The sequence below is a fragment of the Zingiber officinale genome, chromosome 4B, assembly GCF_018446385.1.
Source record: "Zingiber officinale cultivar Zhangliang chromosome 4B, Zo_v1.1, whole genome shotgun sequence".
NCBI classification, from domain to species: Eukaryota; Viridiplantae; Streptophyta; class Magnoliopsida; order Zingiberales; family Zingiberaceae; genus Zingiber; species Zingiber officinale.
The window spans coordinates 133,319,248-133,342,126 of NC_055993.1; the positions used below are offsets into that span (position 1 = coordinate 133,319,248).

Genomic DNA, 22,879 nt, shown 5'->3' on the forward strand with positions numbered 1-22,879 from the left:
TTAAACCTTTTGATATATAATGAAAAAAAGGCCCATAGGCCCACCACTCGGAATTGCACTCGCATTGGCCAAACTACCTCCTTCCTCGCAATTTCTCGTTTAGCCGCCTCCTCCCTGCACCAGTCGTCCGCTCCACTTCCGTCGACTCCTCTCTTTGCTTCTTCCTCTCTTTCCTACACTCTTTCTGCTACGCCGCTATAAGATCGGGAAAGGGAGGAGGAAGCACCAGCGTAGCCCAAGGCAAAAGGAGAAACAGCCATGGAAGCGGTGGCTTTATCTAGTAGGTTCCTCAACGCCGCTACCTGCCCTACTTGCCCTACTTGCAACCACAACCCTATTTCTCACCTTCTGCCTCTTCCGCGTTCCGCCCGATGCCGCCCGCACCTGCCCGCTCGGCCTCTCGCCGTCCGCTGCCTTCACACCCCCAACCCCATCCCTGCCGCCCCTCGCCCCTGCTCCGCCGTGGCCTATGACCGCGCCGCTCCCCCCACCCCAGTCGGCCACCGCCTCGGCCTCCTCGTGGACGAGTTCCGCTCCCTTCCGGAGTCTCTCGATCGCGTCAAGCGCCTCCTCGCATGCGCCTCCTCCCTTCCGGCCTTCCCCGAGTCCGACCGCGTCCCCGCCAACCGTGTCATGGGCTGCACCGCCCAGGTCTGGCTCTCCGTGGCCATGGATGGCCTCGGCCGCATGAGGTTCGCCGCCGACTCCGATTCCGAGATAACCAAGGGTTTCTGCGCCTGCCTCATCTCAGTGCTCGATGGCGCGCTGCCCGAGGAGGTGTTGGGTATGACGCCGGACGATTTTGGAGATCTGAACGTGGTCGGGTTGTCGGTCCGGGCGCCCTCGAGGGTTAATACGTGGCACAATTTGCTGATTAGCATGCAGAAGAGGACCAAAGCTTTGATCGCTAAGGAAGAAGGTCGCCCGCCAGTTGAGCCATTTCCATCCTTGATCATTGGCGCTGATGGGATCGAGGCCAAGGGGAGCTACGCCGAAGCCCAGGTGAGCAGTTTTGCCGCCAATTGTAGCTGACATGTTCACCGATAAAATCTTACCTTTAAGTGTTCCTGATTTTGTCTGGACATGATTCAAGTTATTTATGTTTCTTCTGTATGTCGTTGTCTAGATTGGACGCGATGGTGTTTCTTTTACTCTTGTTTTCATGCGAGTTAGGAGTTACGTTTTCATAAAGTTATTTCATATGCTGTTTGCGCATATGCCAGTTTTGCTTGATGACTGTTTTTGGTTTCCATTTGTTAGTGAAAATGAATTGGTAAAGCCTTTCATTTGTCATTGTCATTGATGTCGTTCCAATTCATTGTCAACCTAGATTACAGTAGCATAATTAATCAATGTTTTTTGATCCAAAATTGTTCATGCCCATTAAATGAATACTATACCTTGGGACCTGCTTACGTGCATAAATGTGTAGAATCAAACTAGCTATTTTTTGTATATGTGATTTTTTTTAATGATTTTTCAAATGTTTTTGTATGGCGTCCGCAAAGTTATATCTTTTTATTTGACACATTTTCTGACTCATTATTGGGTTTGCAGTTGATCTCTATATGCAAAGTCCTTTCAGTTGGCTTTTCTTGAGTTTGCACAGTGGTAATTTATTATTGGATATCCTTGATTGCTACAGTGTCATTCGCCTGCTTATTCTTCTTTTGATCAACAATGTCTTGAACTTTATTGCCCTGTCTACTCTGAAGAAATGGAACAGGAAAACAATGGATTGCTCATGAGTCAAGACACTTTCCTCTATTTACTTCACTTAGAATTAAAGAAAGGACGGATCTAAAATCTGTCCACTGATTGATTTTTGCGTATTTTACTGTACATCCAAAATCAGATAGAACAAGTTTTATTTCTTTTCTAATAAAAAAACTCCAGCAAATCAATAGTCTGAACCTCTTTCGACAATCCCAAAACCCCCACCAAGTTTGTGAACTTGTGGTAAGCTCCAAGCTCAAAGACTAGCCACGAGCTGTGGCCTTGTGATTCGCAGCTGCGGCTTGGCTGCGAACTTGCGGTCGCAGTCTAGTTGTGACAGCTGCGACTTCCTTGTTTCCCCTTTCCTCCTTTTCCTCCCTTCTTTTCCCTTTTCACCATTGATCCTTCTCCACCGATACTCGTTTCTCTCTTCTATCCACTCTCTAGGGTAAATAGAGCCTATATGGCACATCCAGAATTTATTAAATATAGATGTTTTGCATTACATTTGAATAAAATTCATAACATGAATACAGGGAAGTTGTAGTTGGGTACCTGCGGTTTAAATGCTCATTGATATTACAATGTCTTCTACAGCTTGAATGTCCCTTGATATTATAATAAGTTTTCTACAGTGCATATCTTAAATTCAGCTGGCAAGTGAGTAACATAATCCTTACTGTCATTTATTTTCACAATGCAAAGGGGACTAGTAGAGTAAGTCTGAATTTTTTGAATGAGTTTTGGAAAGTATTATGCAAGTCACATATAAAATTCGAAATTCACTCCTACTCAATTAATAAAATTTTTCTTTTGATATTGGCATTAACCTCTCTAGTACACTCAATAAAACTCTTACAAATTTAGATGGGTGGAAAAATTGGTAGAGCAATTAAATCACTAGGTTGACGAATTTAGATGCATAAACAACTTCAAAATAACATCTACAAGTTGATCTATTATAGAATTCTTGGAAGTAAATTCCACAATTGACAAATAGAATCTCAAATCCACTAAACAACTAAATGGCCTTCCTAAGCTAGGCTATGGCATAATAAATGCATATACTAACTTAAGTGTGTACTAAATAATTTTCATAGAATTTTGTAAATGTGATTATTAAATTTGACGTTCCTATTGACTATAAATACTAATACGGGCAATCTAACAATTTTTTATTGAACCATTAAGGTATATGATATGTATTCTAAGTTTTTCATGAGATGATGTGTCATTTTGGAAAATCTATGGATGATCACCATAATAGAATCTTGATTTTGATTAGTTCTATATAGCCCTAAAATAAAATTCACAGTAGAATGTGGGAAGATATGATTTTGTAACCACCTATATCTCTAAAAATTAGGTTGCAAATATTCCATAAATCATGAAAGAAATTATGATTACGTAAATTATGGGTTATGATAGCATAGTTAGATTTCATAAAAAATTGATTAGTTTATTTTAGAAAAGTTGAGTTTAGGATTGTAAATGAACCAAATGTTCATGAGCAAGCTTCAACTCGATAAGAGCTTGTTTATGTTTGTTTAATATACACAATATCAATTAAATGAACAAGTTTGAACAACTCATTAAACTAAATGAATAAGCTCGAACACGTATGTGTAGCTCGTTAATGTTCATGAATAGAGCCTTTTGTGAATAATGTTTATAAACAATGTCCATGACTATAGTTTGTGAATCATGTTCATCGATAAAGCTCTTATTAAACTTGCAAATAAACAAAAAAAAACCTCTCAAAATAGACAAACAAGCTTAGAATATCAAACTCACTAACCAACTAAACAAGCTTAAAAAATATAAAAGTTTCAAACCATCAAACAAACTCGAATTGAGAGCTCGATAACATCTAAACAAACAAAACTCAAGCTTGTAAAAAAAAGAAATCAAGCCAAGTTTAAACAACCATTTCAACGTCTTAGTTTATTTTACGCTTAACTTGGCTTGGTTACGTTATCAAACAAGCTTTAACAATCCAAAGCTTGGTTCGGCTTGGCATATTTACAACCCTAGTCATGTTATTAATTTATAAAAAGGATTAGAATTTTATTTATTGGATAAGTTTTGAGGTAATATAATTTGCAATTTACGGCATGGTTCCAGAGCATTAGGTTTAGTTTTGGATTTCCTCCTTCAACCTTTATCAGTGTTCTTTTGTTTTGTTTTGTTCCGATTTCTAAAGACAAAATAGAATATTTTTCATAATTTTTTTTACCAGCCTTCATGGCGTAATTCCTTTCTTTATTCTTCATCATTGACGGTTTATCTTTTTTGGACCACTTGCAAAAATGCCAAAAGTTGTAGAAACAACTGCTACTGCACGATTAGAGGAGGTCGTTCGATTTCAATAGTTTGGAGATAAAATATCCAGGTTGCTTATAAATTGACTGAAAATAACTATCTCAAGTGGTCTTAGCTTATTCGTACTGTGCTTAAAGGAAAAGGAAAGTTATGTCATCTTATGGGTATAGGACCAAATCTCGGAGATCCTCTATTTAACGTATGGGATGAAGAACATTCAATGATTATGACGTGGCTATGGAATTGAATGGTTTATGAGATTAGTGAGACGTGTATGTTCTTGGCAACTATTAAGGACATTTGGGATGCAATGCAATAAATATATTCAAAAGCAAGAGATGCTTCTCAAGTATACAAGGTGAAGTTGAAAACAATAGGTGCTATACAAGACAGCATATGCCAATTAATAGAAAAACTTATGAGAAGAACTAAATTTTCTTTTAAGACAATCCATAATTTAATTAAGTGGAATCAAGATTTGTGGTAATTTTTGTGCTTTAATGAAGTGGTTGCACTGGTTCGAGGGGAGGAAAGTAGAAGAAGACTTATGCTCAAATCTCAAAGCACGGGAAGCTCCACTATGGTAGCTAGTGGTGCAATAATCCAACCACAAACACGGAAAAAAACTCAATTTCCTAAAAGTAGAAGACTTGAACAACTAAAGGCTCATCATTGTGATAGTTTATGGTGCACCTATTGTAAAAAGACACACTATACTCATAAAGGAGAATAAATAAGGATCAATGTTCAAATGCATATTACAAATACACAATAAAATGAAGTACCACCAAAAGAGTTGTATGGACCCAACAAGAGGTTGAGAGGCTGAGCTCTCTTATTGGTAATTTAGCAAGCTTTTTGGTACTTGTACAATGGTGTACTCAGGTAAGTTTTCATCCGCTATTGAATTAAATGTCTTTGATATAACCCTTTTCAAACCCTTGGATCATGGATTTAGAGCTACTAATTGTATCACCCACTCATCAAGTGTCTTTTCCATTTACTCTCCAAATCAAATAGCCACGACTGATGGTTCTTTGACTAAGGTAGCAGGTGCAATAGATGCCAACATAAGCTCATTATTAATCTTAAGAAAATGTTTTTATGTCTCCAAATTATCCACAAACCTTATCTTTATCTAAAAGCTTAAGATTTATGTTCCAATGTGATTTTTCATTGTAGTTATTTTGTATTTCAGGACAAGAATTCTGGGAAATGATTGGACATGCTTAAGAAAGAGATGAGCTTTACTATCTTGAAATACTGGGTCAATCAACATTACCTTTCTTGCCTCTTTAGCTTTGTAACTTTATTTGTCTAATAATGATAAGATTTGACTTCACCACCACCACCGACTTGGACATCCATCTTTTAGAACCATTTAAATTTTGTTTCCATCTTTATTCCAAAGTATAAATGTTGAGATTTCTATTGTGAAGTGTGTGAATTTGCTAAATACGAATGTGTGTCTCTTCCATTTTCCTTTAAGTAATAAAAGAAGCTCTTTTCCTTTTTTTTTTTTTTAAATCTCATTCATAGTAATATTTAGGGTCTACTAATGCTTATGGAGCAAAATGGCTTGTGTCCTTTATCTATGATTGTACTTGTGTTACTTAGATTTTTTTTACTGAAACATAAATATGATGTTAATAATATCTTTCCAATTTTTTATTCTGCGATTAAAAATTAATTTGGAGTTAATATCAAAAGATTTAAAACAAATAATGCTAGGAATTATTTCAATCGAATCCTAGCTCCTTTTTTTTTTTTAATAAAAAGAATAGTATATGAATTATCTTGTGTTAATACATCACAATATAACCGAATTGTAGGAAACAAAAATGATCATCTCCTACAATCAATCTATGTCCTTTTATTCTTAAAAAAAATATGCCTGAATCTTATTTGGGGACATACTTTTGATGGTTGTTCATCTTATAAATTGTTTGCCTTTTAAAATCTTGGATTCAAGAGTCTAAGGGAAAAGACTCAACATTCTATCCAAATATACATACTAAAGATAATCCATCTCTTGAATATTTGAGTGTGTCATTTGTTCATGTACATAGTTAAAATAGAGGAAAGCTAGACCCAAGGGCATTAAAATCCGTATTTATAGATTGTTCCTTAGTTTAAAAAGGGTACAAATGTTATCATCCTCTATTAAAGAAGTTCTATGTGACGACAGATGGAGGATGTTATTTTCAATCAACAATATATGCCTTACTTCACCACACTTAATCTTCTTCAAAAGTAGAATTCTATATTAGAAGATAATGACGACAATTTCTTGCTCGAGTTGTCATTCTTCCAATGTTTAAGTCAATGTCTGAATTTACTCCAAATTTGTGTCATATCTATTCTGTGTAGATTCTGAGAATAAGTTAACAATTTTTAGTTCTTTATTGCAAGTTGAAACTTAAATCTCATGTAGGCGATGAGGACCTAAACCTTCCCATTGCTATTAAGAAAGGACCTAGAGAGTGCACAAAACAACTTTTATATCACCTTGCGAACTTTTTATCTTGTAAACATTTTTCAACATCACATAAAATCTTCTTGGTTAATGTCAACATCATTGTCATACCTAACCCCATATCCGAGGCATTATCCAGTGAGAAATGGAAATAAATTATGAATAAAGAAATGGACGCATTAGAGAAGAACAAAACATGGGAATGAGTAAAGTTGCAAGTAGCAAAGAAATTTATAGGGTGTAAATGAGTATACAGTGAAATATAGAGTTGATGGATTAATAAAAAGGTACAAGGCAGGATTGGTAGTCAAGGGCTATATTTAAACCTATGGGATTAATTGATTATGTAGAGACTTTAGCTCCAACTGCAAAAATGAATACTGTTACAATTCTAGTGTCATTGACAACTAATTATAATTTGGAGTCATAATAATTTGATGCTAAGAATGTATTTTTGCACAGAGAACTTGGGAAAGAAATTTAAATAATAGTCCCACCAAGATATAGAAATAATTTGGATGCTCATATAGTATGTAAATTGAAAAAGCCTTGTATGGACTTGAGTAATCACCACCAACATGGTTTGGCAAATTTGTGAAAATGATCATCATGGGGTATACAGAAAGTCAAGAGGATCACATATTATTTATTAAACACTTTTCTTCAAGGGGAGTCAAATTTATATGATAGTCCCACCAGAGTATCGCAATAATTGGATGCTTATATAATATGTAAATTGAAGAAAGCCTTATATGAACTTAAGTAATAATTGTTGAAACTGATTGTAAGAGGGCACATCATTAAATGGACTCCAGATTACATATGATGACTGTGCTGGTCCAGTATCATATTGAATTTGACATTTATGCTATGCCTTTTGGGTGTGCATGTAGGCACACCCTTACCCAGATGGATTTGTAGTGCATGTTTTCCAATATTTAGTGTTGATCTGTGCTTGTGAAATATGGGTACTTTCTATTTGTGAAGTTGTAATTTCTGTTATTTTAAATTTCATCCTGTCCTGTTTTCTAGTAAAAGCTATAATATGTTGTGCTGTTCTTCCATTGACATAATTGGTAATTTGAGAATTTCTCATCCATCCGTAGCCTTAATTCCAGGCAATGTTCTTATCTCCTGATGGTTCAAAGATCCAAGAATTGGTGAATGTGCTAAGAAAAAAGAAAATTGGGGTAGTAGCACACTTTTACATGGATCCAGAGGTTCAAGGCATTTTAACTGCAGCCCAAAAGTTGTGGCCCCACATTCACATATCTGATTCCTTGGTAATGGCAGATAGTGCTGTTAAGATGGCAGAAGCTGGATGTGACTATATCACAGTCCTTGGAGTGGACTTCATGTCTGAAAATGTTCGTGCAATACTTGATCAGGCTGGTTTTGAAAAGGTAATGTGATTTTCTTTAGTTGTTTTAAATGAACATTTGTGCAATAATCCTAATATAAATATGGTTTTGATTTCCAAACCTGTATACTGCATTCCGATTCTTCAAACTAATGTTAAAATCAACAGTGGCTGATTATGTTTATGTAGAGGTTAAGGGAAAAATTAGGGTTCTTCACCCATAGCAGTAAATATTCATTAATGTAAAATTACACTTTAAATCTTATAATATATCATATTTATAATTAGATTCTTAATAGCATAACAGTTGATTATGCTTTGGCAGAAGTTCAACAACAACAACCAAGTATTTTCCCACTAGGTGAGGTCTACGTCATTGGGTTCTACGTCTACTATATTATCATCTATATTTAAATAAATGTTATCTTGTTTTATGTTGCTAACTAAGTTTTTTTTTCTTCCTCGTTTGATGTGCGTATTTGTCATACTTTCACATCACTAAATTGGAGCATTTATTGCCGTCTAAGTACATGTCCATACTATCTTAAATATTTCTCTCTAATGTTATCATTTCTTATCCTGTTTATTCTTGTATGCCCATACATCCCCCTTAACATCCTCGTCTCTACAACTCTCATTTTTTGCTTATGTGCTCGAGTCATAGCCAACATTCTACTCCATGTAACATAACAGGTCTAACCGCCATTTTGTAAAACTTCATTTTAATTTTTAGAGGTACTTTACGATCACATAAAACATTCGGCGCTCTCATCCATTTTAACCATCCTACTTGTCTATGTAAGACATCTCTCTCAATCCCTTCATTCTTCCATTCTTTTATAAAAATGATCCTAAATACTTAAAGCTGTTAGTTCTAGGTAATTTGACATCTCTTATCTTAATAATTGTCTCATTATATTTAATATTGCTAAATTTAAATTTCATATATTATGTTATTACTCTACTAAGCCTAAAATCTGTCAGGATTCGAATTTAGCATTTATTCATTCATGTGTTTTATCTAACAAAATAATATCATCTACAAATAACATGCACCATGATACCATGTCTTGGATATGTCCAGTGAGTTGTCCATGTAAAAAGATAAGGACTTAAAGTTGATCATTAATGTAACCCTATCTTTATAGGTTAATCCGTCTGAAATCTTCACTCTTATCATTACATCCTCATATATGTCTAATTATTTCAATAAATGTTACGCTAACACTTTTTTTTTTTAGAATTTTTCATATAATTTCTAGGTCAACAAATACTATGTGTAAATCTTATTTTTGTTCCCGATATTTTTTAATTAGTTGCTTGAGAAGTTGTATAATTTCTATTGTCGACCTTCCAGGTATGAATTCAAATTAATTTTCGGTTATCGTAGTCTCTTTCTATAATTTTTTTAAATTATTGTTTCCCAAAGTTTCATATTCTTCATCTACACTCAGTGATTTAAATTTTGTGAGCGGAATTTACCGTTTTGCCTGTTGATCGACACCATATCACCATCGCACCGTGAGGTTGTTGTGACCATGCGATGACCTTGTGAGGTTGCGGAGGGTGCTATGACCCCTGCGGCAACTCGCGACCGTCACCTTGGGGCGCAACACTTGGCAACATTTTTTTATTTTTTATTTTTTAGGCAGGTATTTCTTTTTCCCTATTTTTTCTCTTTTATCCATTTTTTTCTTCCTTATTAATTTTTTTTCTTTTTTTTCTTTATTATTTTTTCCTCTGTCAAAATAAACAAAGATGAAAAAAAACCTTTTAAGGTAAATAGAGGAAATACAAAACTTCTTCACCTCTTTAAAGATGATTTTCCTTTTTCATAAACATAGAGAAAAAACTTATTAAAGAAGCAAATTATTAATAAAGTAAAAATAAATAAATATATTTCTAATTTTAAAAAATATATAACTACTAATGAACTAAATTATTTTATATATAAATTGGATTTAATTTTAAATTGATCTAAATAAATTTAAATTAAATATAGCTTAAACTATTTGATGATCTTCAATTAACCTAAATCGACTTTTACTTAATAGGCATCAAACATTTCACGAGATAATATTAAAACTTAAACTCAAAATTCAACATCTCAAATATAATTTAATAATAAGCATCTATAGCGACCAAATATTAATAAAAATAATTTTAATTAATGTATTTTATATTTTAAAAGTATCAAACTTGTATCAACATGACATATTACGGTACTGAAATTATATGCACGGTATGATAAAAAAAAAAAAGGGCAGACCGGTGCACGAATCTCCCGTTATGCAGGGTCCCGGAGAAGGATCCATTGTACGCAGTCTTATCTTGCTTTTTGCAAGAGGCTGTTTTCCGGATTCGAACCCGTGATACGGTACCAAAATCGCCGGATATAAATTGAAATTCTGGCACGGCTTGAACTTTTAAACCTTATCTACACTATTGCTCTTTACCTATATTTATTATGCATCAACATAAAATTATTTCTTATACCTTATATTGTATGATATTTTAGATTCTTAATAAATTCCTTTACAAGCATTCTTAAAGATATTATGAAAATCTCAGTTTGGTAAATGTACTCAATTTTTGAACCATAAGAGTTTAGTTAGTAAATCCATTTTCTTGTTGAAATAACAATCAATCTCAATGGATTTTTAGAAGAGCTACCAATCATGCTCCTCTATGACTAGTTTCCAACAAACCAACAACTCAATCAACAATTAAAAAGGAGTTTGAAGGATTGCCTTAGTAGGAAGCTATTGCTGATGCATATATCCTTAAGGCTTCACCCGCAAAAGCCTCACCCATAATGAAATTGCAAGTGTGTCCTTTTGCCTTTCTACAATACAATTTTGCCATGGTTCTCCAACCATCAAATATTGAATCATAATGCTGCCTTGTTTGCGAAGATACCTGACAAATGAATCTAATTTCTTTCCCATCCTTGTATACCTACCACAATACTCTCTTCCACAATTTACCTCACATTTTAAACCTTTATATATACCTGCTTGATATTCTACTACTTCTTGATAAATGCTAAATGCATTTAGTATTTCAGGTGAATGTATGTATAATCATCAATCAATGTGACAAAGTATTTGTGATCATCTAAAATGGAAGTGTACAATGAACCACATACATTAGTGCGCATGATTTCTAAAATATCCCTAGTTCCTTTGGCACTTTTATAATGGTTTTCTTACTCTTGAGCAATCTATTTAAGTATTGAAGTTAGAGAAATATCTTTAAAGACACCTCCATTTATTAACTTTATTCTATTGATGGAGATATGTCCAAGTATCTAGTGTCACAATATTGACGAATTTCATTGACAATGCCACATTTATTACCATGCAACGTAAAACCATAGTTTAAAATATCATACCAATTCGAGTGAAACGATCAAAGTATCATTCTGATAAATTATCGGAATTCGATTGTAGTTGGTACAGACAATGTATTATGGGTCGTTGTATCATTATGTTGGAGAGTTTCGCTTCATACTAACACTCAACGCTCTTTGCCACACTAAAATATAGGGCCTCCTACCTCCAATTTTCCACCAACAATACTAAAATAGTATCCGTCTAGTTAAAGAGTATCGTTCTAGTTAAAGTTTGAAACAATGGTGGCTTGAGAGCTTGAACTTTGAGTAAAACAATTATCCTCAATAGGAAAATTCAAATATAAAGAGAAAAACTATTTACTAAATCTAAGAAATTTCACTACTAACTTTAATAATAATAAAAAAAGAGTTTCTATGGTTTGCTCAATAGGGCATTTATAATCACTATCTAAAGAACAAGCTGCTTTGGCCACACTCATTCTAAAGACATTATAATTTAGCCTCCTAAATTAAAGAGATTAATGGAAATACCTCATAGAAATTATGCCTAAATGCAAATCAACATTTATATAGTTAATTATGGCATTAAAATGTACATGCCAATTTACTTAATGATTTGCTTTATAACGAACGGTTTAATAATTTAATCTGTGTAACTGAATTTATGAAAACATGACTATCAAATAAGTCTTATTAACACTAAATTTTAAATAAACGATAAGTTAGGCTTTAATACCGTGCTAGTTAATAAATAGGAATTTAATTAATTTAAAACTTGGCTCTGTTTGATTAAATCTTTATTAATTTGATTGATCTAATTTTGCTAAGAAATTGGTAGTCCCAAAATTACAATATTTGGTACCAAGTCAATCCCTCACATTGGATTCGATCATTTAAGTTAATTTAATCATTTAAAATTTAGTTGATTTAATCAAGTAAATTATTATTTGGGAGGCACTTTCATGGAGAAGTTGAGAAGGTTCCATGACATTTCATAATGCCAATGTTCCATTTACCTTTTAATCCAAACATTTAATTAATTAACAAGTCTCATTGATGCCTATTTATGTAATCAAACTATCTTATTAATCAAACCTTGATTACTAATTCACAAACATCTTAATTAATTAAAACTCAATATATCCTGTGGAGGCATCAACATGATCGGGTCTTTGCCTGGCGGAGGAAAATAGCAAAGAAGCAATGACAACGACCTCTGATGTCAAATTTAAATCCTCCTTGGAGATGTTCAATTAATAAATCATTTAATCACCGGATATTAATGATAAAATTGAAGGGATCCTTGGCATAATGGTGAAGTTGACCTCATGTGACCTAGAGGTCATGGGTTTGAGTAGCGAAAATAGCCTCATGCAAAGTAGGGTAAGACTGCGTACAATAGTCCCTTCCAGGACCTCGCATTTAATGATAAAATTAATTAATTAAAATTCAACTAACACAAGGATTATAAATATTTTTTTGATCAAGCAATATTTATTATTCTATAAAAAATCTTAATAACTGAAGTCATAAAACTAAATAGATTGTAACATGATCAAATGCAAAATAGAAAATAATTTTAATCATAAAAAATCTTCATGCTATCATGTGATATGGATGTAGCTTTTTTCTAAAAGCATTAAACATGCATAAAACAATGTCTCTGATCCCACTAAAGAAATAAAATAAAATGTTTAGCATGATTTAACAAATAAACTAGTCTGCATGAATCTAATTTGCATAAATTAAAGGTGTTCCTGAATCTATATTGCTACCTTATGAAATTGACATGGAAGAAAAGAAATCGTAGATGGTAGACATGTTCAAATTCCTGAAATCCCTAATTTCTGAAATCATTGATGGATCACAAGCTGAGAACACATCAATAACTCATCCCTCTAGGGTTTGGGAACCCATATTTATACTAGTCATATTCTTTCTTATTCCATCATTACTAAAGAACAGGTCAATCGCTAATAAAAATTCTCCGATAGGAACATTTAATTGTCTCATTAAAATGTTTGACAGCTTTCATAGGCAATTTCAGGCATCTTATGATTTTTCCCAAGGAAAAATTGAATTTCACTTATTAGTCTTATTTTCTGGAAGACTTAAACCTGTGTAGGTTTCATACAGATTGGTGTCTACAGAATGTCCAGCGACATAATTGGTTGCTCTTTAGCGGATGCAGCAGCTAGTCCAACATATATGCATTTTCTGGAGGCAGCATCAAATTCACCTCCTTCGTTACATGTGATTTACATAAATACTTCCTTGGAGACAAAGGCTTATGTACATGAGCTAGTGCCAACAATCACTTGTACTTCATCTAATGTTGTCAAGACTATATTGCAGGTTGGCAATCCTTGCAACACATTAGTCATTTTTCTGATTAATTAATCTCATGTTTTTATGGAAAGATTTTTAATTAGTTTTAAAAAAATTTCTAGGCATTTGCTCAGATACCATATTTGAATGTTTGGTATGGTCCTGATTCCTACATGGGAGCAAACATTGTGGAGTTGTTTCGTCAAATGGCTGACATGACAGATGAAGAGATATCAAGAATACATCAAGATCACAATAGAGACTCTATAAGATCCTTACTAAGCAGGCTTTTCTACTATCAGGTTTGTGAAGCATTCTAGTGTTGGTACATTCTTCGACAGCAGTTTGTGAAGTATAATTTATCAGATTTTTGCTATTAGTTATAATATTTTTGGATAATCTTGTTAGGAATGTGTTTTTTTTTAACATGTTTAGTTGTAAAAATTTACAGAAAATTGAAACATAACTAATAAAGTTAGCTTCTTTATGACGTATTTCTTTGTTGTTTCCATACCTGCAATAAATCTGATAATGTGAACGTGTTTGAGCTAGTTGAAGCGGATAAACAAATGGTGTTATTGATCAATGGATAATTGGTGTAATTGAGACTTAGGTTTCCCAAGCAGTTGATAGATATTATAAGATTGTGAACATCAACTAACAGATATTGTATATCTTCAAAATCACTTTCGGATGTAGCTTCTAATCAGGTATAGTTGTCATAGCAACTGGTCTGTGATCGAGTAGCATCTCCAAAAAATAAAACACACATTTCCGCTGAGAAAGAAGTCCATTCACATTGCAAATTGTTTCAGCGCCCATTACGGAGATTGTGTCATTTTTTTAAATAATAAATTGATCCTTCAGATGTTTTTAATTCCTAGAATTTCTTCTGTTTTACTTATACAACAATTGACCAAAAGGCACACATAAAGTTGCAGAATTCCCATAAGGCGCACCTAACTTTCAGATTTCCCAAAGGGTGCACTTGTTTCCCATTTTACTCCTTCCGTCAACCACTGTAGTGTTGCATTTAAATAACAACACCACAGGATTTCAAAGAACAGTATCATTGTGGTGCTGTATTTCAAAGAACATGTGGTGCTGCATTTCAAAGAACACCACCATTGTGGTGCTGGTTTTCAAAATATGTTGGTTTTAGGGTTTATGCAGCACCACGTATTTTGAAATCCAGCACCACGGTGTTGTTAAAACTATGCCCATGATGAACCAATCATGGCCGATCCTAAGCCCGGATAAAGGAGAAGAGTTGTGTTAGGTTACTAGTCAACACTAAAACTATGACAAATGTTCAGTGAATGAATCCATTAAACTATTGTGCTAATGCTAGGTCCTTCTCGGGAAGATGAACAGCCCGGATCCTCTGGACCACAAACCCTGGTCTGCTCCTGGACCAGGGGTTGCTGATAGGTGGGATCTCATAGACCCTACCTATATAGCAGGTAGGGTCCATGATTTTTCACCTATGAATGAAGTGGTCCATCCTCTAGACCGCACTTTGCGGTCCAGAGGATCCGGACTGTAACGTCTCGGCAAGGACCGCTACATCTCTAGAACTCAGGTGTAGTGCTAAATATGCAAGAATTTGCGTTGCAGAGTCCGACTGTAACATATCAGCAAGGATCACTACATCTTCGTGAGAACTTAGGTGTAGTGTTAAATAGGCAAGTGTTCTCACACCATAAGTTGGATAAGAACAAATATGATAGAAAAACTAATAGTCTAAGATTTGGAATATGGAACATAGGAACCCTTACTGGTAAATCAATGGAGGTAGTAGATACGATAATTAGGAGAAGAATTAGTATTTTCTGTGTACAAGAGACAAAATGGGTAGGCGAGAAGGCAAAGATGATAGAGAACTTGGGTTTTAAATTATGGTACACAGGAAAGAGTAAAGTAAAAAATGAAGTGGGTATTATTGTAGATAGTTCGTTAAAGGATGAAATTATATGAGCAGTTAGAAAAGGAGATAGAATTATAGTCCTTAAAGTAATAGTGGTGACAGAAACTATGAATATAATTAGCGTATATGCACCATGAGATTAAATGAAGCTACCAAATCAAGATTTTGGGACAACTTAGATGAAGTATTACAAAACATTTCGCCAAATGAAATGATTTTAATAGGTGATCTAAATGAGCATGTCGGAGTGAAAAATGAGGAAATATGAGAGGGTATATCGGATTATGGGTTTGGAACGAGAAATGAAGAAGAGAAATTATATTAGATTTTGCGATAGCATATGACCTTATATTAGCTAATATATTTTTTAAGAAAAGAGAAGAACACTTAGTCACGTTCAAAAGTGGGAATAATAAATCACAAATTAATTTTCTTATGGCTAGGAAGATGGATAAAAAAATTTGTAAAAATTGTAAAGTCATCTTTGGAGAAAGCTTAACTACCTAACATAGATTAGTAGTGTTGGATATACCTCTAAGCATAGTATCAATATAAAAAAATATATACGACTCCTATAATTAAGAGGTGGAAGTTAAATGATGGGAAGCAAAATATATTTAACGAGAAGGTAGGAGTACAAGTATTAGGTGAAATATATGGTTACTCTAATACGACATAGGATAAAATGGTATCAAAGTTAAAAATAGTAGCTAAGAGTGTATTCGGTGAGTCAAAGGGGCGCACCACTAAATAAGGAATCCTTGTGGTGGAATGAGAAAGTACAAGAGAAAGTGAAGGAAAAACAAACCGCTTATAAGGAATTATATATTTGTAAAAATGAGGAAAACTTAAAAAAAATATACAATAGCCAAGAAAGAGGCTAAGAAAGTAGTGAATGAAGCAAATAATGAAACTTTTGAACGATTATATCAAAAATTGGATACAAAATAAGGTGAAAGAGACATTTATAGAATAGCTAAAGTGAGAGAAAAGAAGGCAAGATCTCTTATTCAAATAAAATGTATTAAACATGAATGTAATAGGGTATTAGTAAACGATGGAGAAATAGAAGAGGATAGAAAAGGTATTTTCATCAACTTTTTAATGAAGGTTTAGGTGGCTAACTTAACTTAGGTAATTTAAGTAGGTCAAATGAGTATAAAAATTTAAATTTTTATTGTGGAATTCAAACTTCAGAAGTAAAACAAACTTTAAATGAGATGCACAATGGAAAAGTCGTTGGATCATATGATATTCCGATGGAGGGACTGAGAGAGTTGTCTTACATAGAATACAAGCATGATGGTTGAAATGGAGGAGAGCGTCGGATGTTTTATGTGACCGTAAAGCATCTCTAAAACTTAAAGGAAAGTTCTACAAAATCGCAGTTAGATCTGCTATATTATATGAAGCTGAATGTTGGGCTATGACTCGAGCACATGAGTAGAAGATGGAGTTACAGAGATGAGGATGTTAAGATGGATGTATGGACATACGAGGATGGACAGAATAAGAAATGAGAGCATTAAAGAGAGTCGGAGTTGCATCTATTGAGGGAAAACTCCAAGAGTCACGTTGAAGATGGTACAGTACAGGCATGTACTTAGATGATTAATAAATGCTCCAATTAGGCGATGTGAAACTATGACAAACACACATATCAAACGAGGAAGAGAAAGACTAAAAAAAACTTGATAAGCAACAATAAAACAAGATAAAATTTATTTAACTATAGATGATGATATAGTAGGAGATAGAGGTCAATGACATAAAAGGATCCATATAGCTGACCACATCTAATGGGATAGAACTTGGTTTTTGTTTTTATTGTTGTTGTAACACCATAGTGGTGTTGTTCTTTGAATGCAACACCATAGTAGTTGGTGGGAGGGGTAACATGGGAAATAAGTGTCCTTTGGAAAATCTGAAAGTTAGGTGCGTCTTTTGAGAATTCTGCAACTTTAAGTGTGCCCTTTGATCAGTTGCCCTTATAGTTACAAAAAGGAGCAATCCATGATGAAGCTTAATAGAGTTCTACGCTTTACTGTGTCAAAGTTCAATCTTTGTAGCTTCTTGATTTTGCATTGATACTTGAAACCTCTGAGTCGAAGACCAAATACTAACTCTATTGTCTCACCAGGATTAAGAGCATTTATTCACCTAGAATCAATTATAACCTCCTGATAAGATCTGTTTATAGAAATAGCATAGACAAACATCTCACAGAGCAAGATATCAGTCGTAAAAAGAAACAAAACTAGAGTAAGAGAGTGACAGCTCCTTGATCCTTTACCATCATGAAGGGAAATAAGTAAACCAGAGTAGGACAAGGGGACTGCTGAGTCTATCAGTGGAGGTGTCTATTATAGGTGGGTGCTACCTATGTACACCTATAGAGGCGTATCTAAAATGAGGGTGGTGTCAGTTAGGGATGCCAAAGATACTGATGTATCTAATTTGTACCAAAGATTGAACCAACCTGACCTGACCTAACCTAAAAAATGTGAATTTTTCGGGTTTTGAGTTGGGTTTTGGTATTCAAAATATTTTACTTTGGGTTTGGGCCAAGTTTTTGGGTTTCTGTATAAGACCAAAGAAACTTGATTTGAACCATTATGTTAGATATCTTTTATATCAATAATAATTAAACTACACTTCATAGAGTTAATTGATAACTATATATTCTATATGTAATATGTTATTAAACATCTGATCGTAGAAATGCAGGGGTTTTGGTGGGTTTTGAGGATTCAAAATTTTTTTACTTCGGATTTTTTGTTTTTTTTAAAACATGACCTGACATAATGTAATCATATATACCATACTAATTAAATTATATTTCACATAATTAATTATTAGTTATTCTACATCTAATATGATATTGAATACCAACTGTATATATATAACTAATAATAACCTAGTTAATTTTAAAGGGGACTTGCTTTGCTTCCCCTTTCCACTTCGAGTTCCTATTCTGTCTTTGATCAGTCCGTGAGCTCATGAGATTGGTTGATTTGTCTCTATCATGCACCCACTTTGTCTTCACTGTTTTTCCCTATCACCGCTGTCCCTTCTCCTTTTACCTCGGCTACTCAATGTGGAAGGTGTCCAACATCCCATTTGCCTTCCATAATCTTATGAGATTGCCACTTGCATCTTTCCCGTTTAGCATCCTTGCTAACCTCCCTTCTTCCTTCCACAATGAGGTTGTGACTTATTCCACCCATTGTTTCTTCTTCTACATTGACAACAAATCTTCTTAATAGCCTTTGTATCATCCCTTGCTGACATTTTCATTTAAGATGGTTACAATCAATAGTAAATAGTTTATATGTTTGAAGAAGAATTATTGATCTATCAATATTGGTGTCTTATAAAGTTGTTATTATATAGTTCTAATATAGTTTTATGTATAGTTCCTATGAGTTGCAACTCTTGCATTCAATTCAATATTTATTAAGATATTACCAATAATTTTTTTATTAAATATCTAAACTGGTACTATAAGAAATTTTAAATTTGGTGTTAATAATCACACTGAATAATAATCCTACTGAATGCTGATTTATTATAGTTGGTAAGTAGAATTTTGGACTCGTCAATATTGATACGGATTCTGACTTTGCCAACTATGATTATATAATGATTGAATGTTGGCCTTCAAAGTTCATTTTAGCAACTAACAGCACCTTCAGAAAAGAAATTCCAAAACCTTGTCCTTCAGATGACAACATAGACAATAAATGTTCAATCAAGGATTGAATTTATCAAGTCATATTGATCTTCCCATATTTCAATACGTTTTTTTTTTAAATTCAAAATCTTTACATCGATTCTGATCTTGCCAATCCAATACGGCTAATGCCTGAGTTTTTGTAACTTCTAATACTAACAACCATGCTTCTTTGCTTTAATGTGTACCCATATTGTGATTGTCCAAGGATATTAGATTTGTATGGTCTGGATTAATAAGCTTGGAATAAAAAAGAAACTGCAATTTATGAATGAAAAAAATAGTTCATATCTTCATCTTATACTTTTCTAGTCACTAGCTATGTATGATAATGGTATATATATGATTTAGTTCCAGTTTATCTGCTTCTCACTCGGAATAGGTGAAAAGTTCCGTCCTAAAAGTGATCAAGGGTTGTTGGTTTAATGGAGCGCGAGAAATCTTTAATGTATGTGCTTGCAGATTTTGTGAAAGAAAAGTTATATGTGGGAATTGTTGAATGCATAATTAGTTTCACAAAGCTGCTGCAAGTTTTGTAATAGGCAATCTGGTGTTTAATGGTAAAGGGAAACAATAATGATAGTATGTGCATGGAGCTTCTCTTATATGTGTGGCCTTTGTTTTGAACAATAATAGTATTCTATCCCCCTCTCTTTATATGCCCCCAACCTTGCTCCCTTTTGAAAGATTCTAGGCAATAATTGGTTGATTTGTATTGGTTCCCAGATGCTGATCCTTATCCTAAATATTGAACCTGGATTATAATATCCTATGTTTGGTGGTATATTAGTAAATTTAAGAGATCTGAGTCTTCAAATTTAACCAATTTTTTAAATAGTAGTTGCTATGATGAAATTAAGGAAATTTATAGTCCTGTTTATAGCTGTTTTCCCACTTGCTGCTTGCTCAAATAGATTTTGTTCCATTCTAGTCATTGTCTTTTGCATTTCCAAACAAGATTTGTACATTCTTATTGATAAGTTTTAACCTGCAGGATGGTAACTGCATTGTGCACCATCTCTTTGGTCATGAAGTTGTGGAGAGGATAAAAGAACTTTATTGTGATGCTTTTCTAACAGCTCATTTTGAAGTCCCTGGAGAAATGTTTTCTTTGGCAATGGAAGCAAAGAGGAGAGGAATGGGAATCGTAGGCTCCACCCAGAACATTTTAGATTTTATTAAAGCTCAGTTACAGGAAGCTTTGGATAGAGATGTTGATGATCATCTGCAGTTTGTACTAGGAACTGAATCAGGAATGGTGACTTCTATAGTTGCTGCAGTTCGTGATCTCCTGAATTCAAAGAGATTCAGTGCCAATATCAAAGTCGAGATTGTTTTCCCTGTCTCATCAGATTCAGTATCAAGGACTTCTCCAAATGGTTCTCAGGGTCTAAATTATTCTATAGCAAACGATCATGCCAAACTTGCTATTGTTCCTGGTGTAACAGCGGGTGAAGGTTGCTCTATCCATGGAGGTTGTGCTTCTTGTCCATATATGAAGGTTAGACACTTATTTTTAATATATCTGAGAGGATGATGCTATAGTGTTCTTTAGACTCTGCCCGGCCCAAAAACTGATGTTTGTTAGATCTTCATATTCTGAAATGAATGCTGTCTATTGCTTTAACTTGCATATGTTAACAGGTATATCTACTTCAAGTTGCTCTAAAGTTTGTCTTGTATGCAGATGAACTCTCTGAGATCCCTTTTGAGTGTTTGCCATCAACTTCCTGACAAAGATAACATTATTCATGCCTATGAAGCAAGCAGATTTAATTCATCAACCCCTGGTGGAAAGTCAGTTGCAGATATTGGCTGTGAACCAATTCTGCACATGAGGCACTTCCAGGTTTGCTTTTTTCCTTCCACCATCTTAAGTTCTTTTGTACATGATTCTAAGGATTGCAATAAGGAGAAGGTTGGTAATTAACTTCACATCTCTTCCTTGCCATTGGTGCAAGCTTGGGTATAGATCATTATTCTGTTCCCTATCTCCCTTGCAAAATCTCAACCCCATCCGTGCTTCTCCCAAGTTGTAGTATGCAATTTCTCTTCTAATTTCTGTCAATAGTATAGGAGCCAAACACTGTCTCAGTGGGGATGGTTTAGTTGTGGCTCTTCATTGTTATTTGTAAAACTTCCCATGAACTTTGCAAGTATCCTTTACTAATCTTCAAACTTCTGCGCTGATATGTTTAGACTTCGTGTAGTTACAATTCCTTATGTGGTCCTAAATTTATATTTGCCCGGCTTTCTTGTGAATTTATGGCTGCCATAAAATTATGATATCTTTAACACAATTCTGCCGCAGTTAGTTCAGGGGCCATCTGACATAATTTCTCTTTTGCTTCAGGCAACAGGGAAACTACCTGAAAAACTCATTAATCAGATCCTTCATTCAGCCTGATGGAGTAGCAGCAAGTATAGGTATTATCTCTGGAGGTCTTTGCATATTTCTCATGGAGTATTATTCCATCTTCACTTTAACTGGAGAACACTTGCCGTGCCCAACATGTTTATCTGAGTTTTACTTGTTTGTTGTTTTCTATACCATCATGAAGTTCATACAAGATTCAATGGATTAGCTTCTTCCATACCTATTGGTTACCATTTTTTTTAGGTCATACAGATAGATAAACCCTTTTAAATAAATTTTTTTTTTCTAAAAAAGAAATATTATGTAATGGAAGAATTTATGTATTCTTACAATTTATTCTAGGACAATTAGTTATCAAAATGAGGCCCTATCATCTTGGTCTCCATTCAGTTTGACTTTCAAATGTTGCTTTGTATTCAAGTTCTCTTTTCGCAGAGTTGTAGATAATTTTCTGACTTTTCTTGATCAAGTCAAATTGATGCATTTGGTAACATGCACCATCAATAATTGCAGAATCATAACATCCTACGCAGACTCATTCAAAGGTATAGGTTGGAGCTCAATAAAGGGTTTGGAATGAAGACTCTGAAGTTGTCAAACTTGGGCCAACTATTAGAATTAAATGAATGCAGAGGAACTAAATCAGAAATAAATTTTCAATCAGTTTGATTTGGAAGTCTATCCATCACGGTTTCAATTTGAAAATATTTAATATTTTTTTACTTTAATTGAAATTTACATGTTGTATCATATCTAATGGCTAAATAGGAGAACATGGAGCGAGGAATAATAGTAAACAACGTATATGCCCAAGGGCAATATATTGATCTCACTCTTTATTTTTTGAATTTACTAGGTGCTCTTATGTATTTATTTATTTATCATCGTGGACCTCTCTTTTATGTTAGGCCTACCTCTTAATTCTAAGTTAGTTTGAGAATTAGTTTGCCTAAGTTAATTTCATAAAATCAACTTGTGATGATATTTTCACTTGTAATTATGTTTGAGCTATTTTCCATGTAAAGCAGGTACTTTGAGATATTCACATACTAATGGCTCATCAATGTCATTTTTAAAATTAGCTCTTGATAAAATTTCCACCTGAAATCATGTGATTGATTTCAACCTACAATGGTTATTTGAGTTTTCACATCCCATTGATGTTTAAATAACTTACTTTGGTCGAACAAGTTAATAGATTAAGCTCCCTTGGGGGCATATATAATAGAGTAACAAATAAGTGAATTTCAAACTCATTTCCTTTGGTCTTCATGCATACCCACAT

The 22,879-nt window shown here is 34.0% G+C and overlaps 1 protein-coding gene across 1 annotated transcript; it reads left to right on the forward strand.

Moving 5' to 3' along the window:
- Positions 1-48: 48 nt before the first annotated feature.
- LOC121976837 (quinolinate synthase, chloroplastic-like) lies at positions 49-22,537 on the forward strand. The gene is made up of 8 exons (XM_042529208.1): positions 49-1,002; positions 7,633-7,917; positions 13,366-13,584; positions 13,680-13,859; positions 20,212-20,718; positions 20,905-21,066; positions 21,571-21,644; positions 22,108-22,537. Exons 1-7 carry the CDS (start codon positions 259-261, stop codon positions 21,622-21,624), a joined length of 2,151 nt encoding a protein of 716 aa, XP_042385142.1. The 5' UTR covers positions 49-258; the 3' UTR covers positions 21,625-21,644; positions 22,108-22,537.
- Positions 22,538-22,879: the final 342 nt, after the last annotated feature.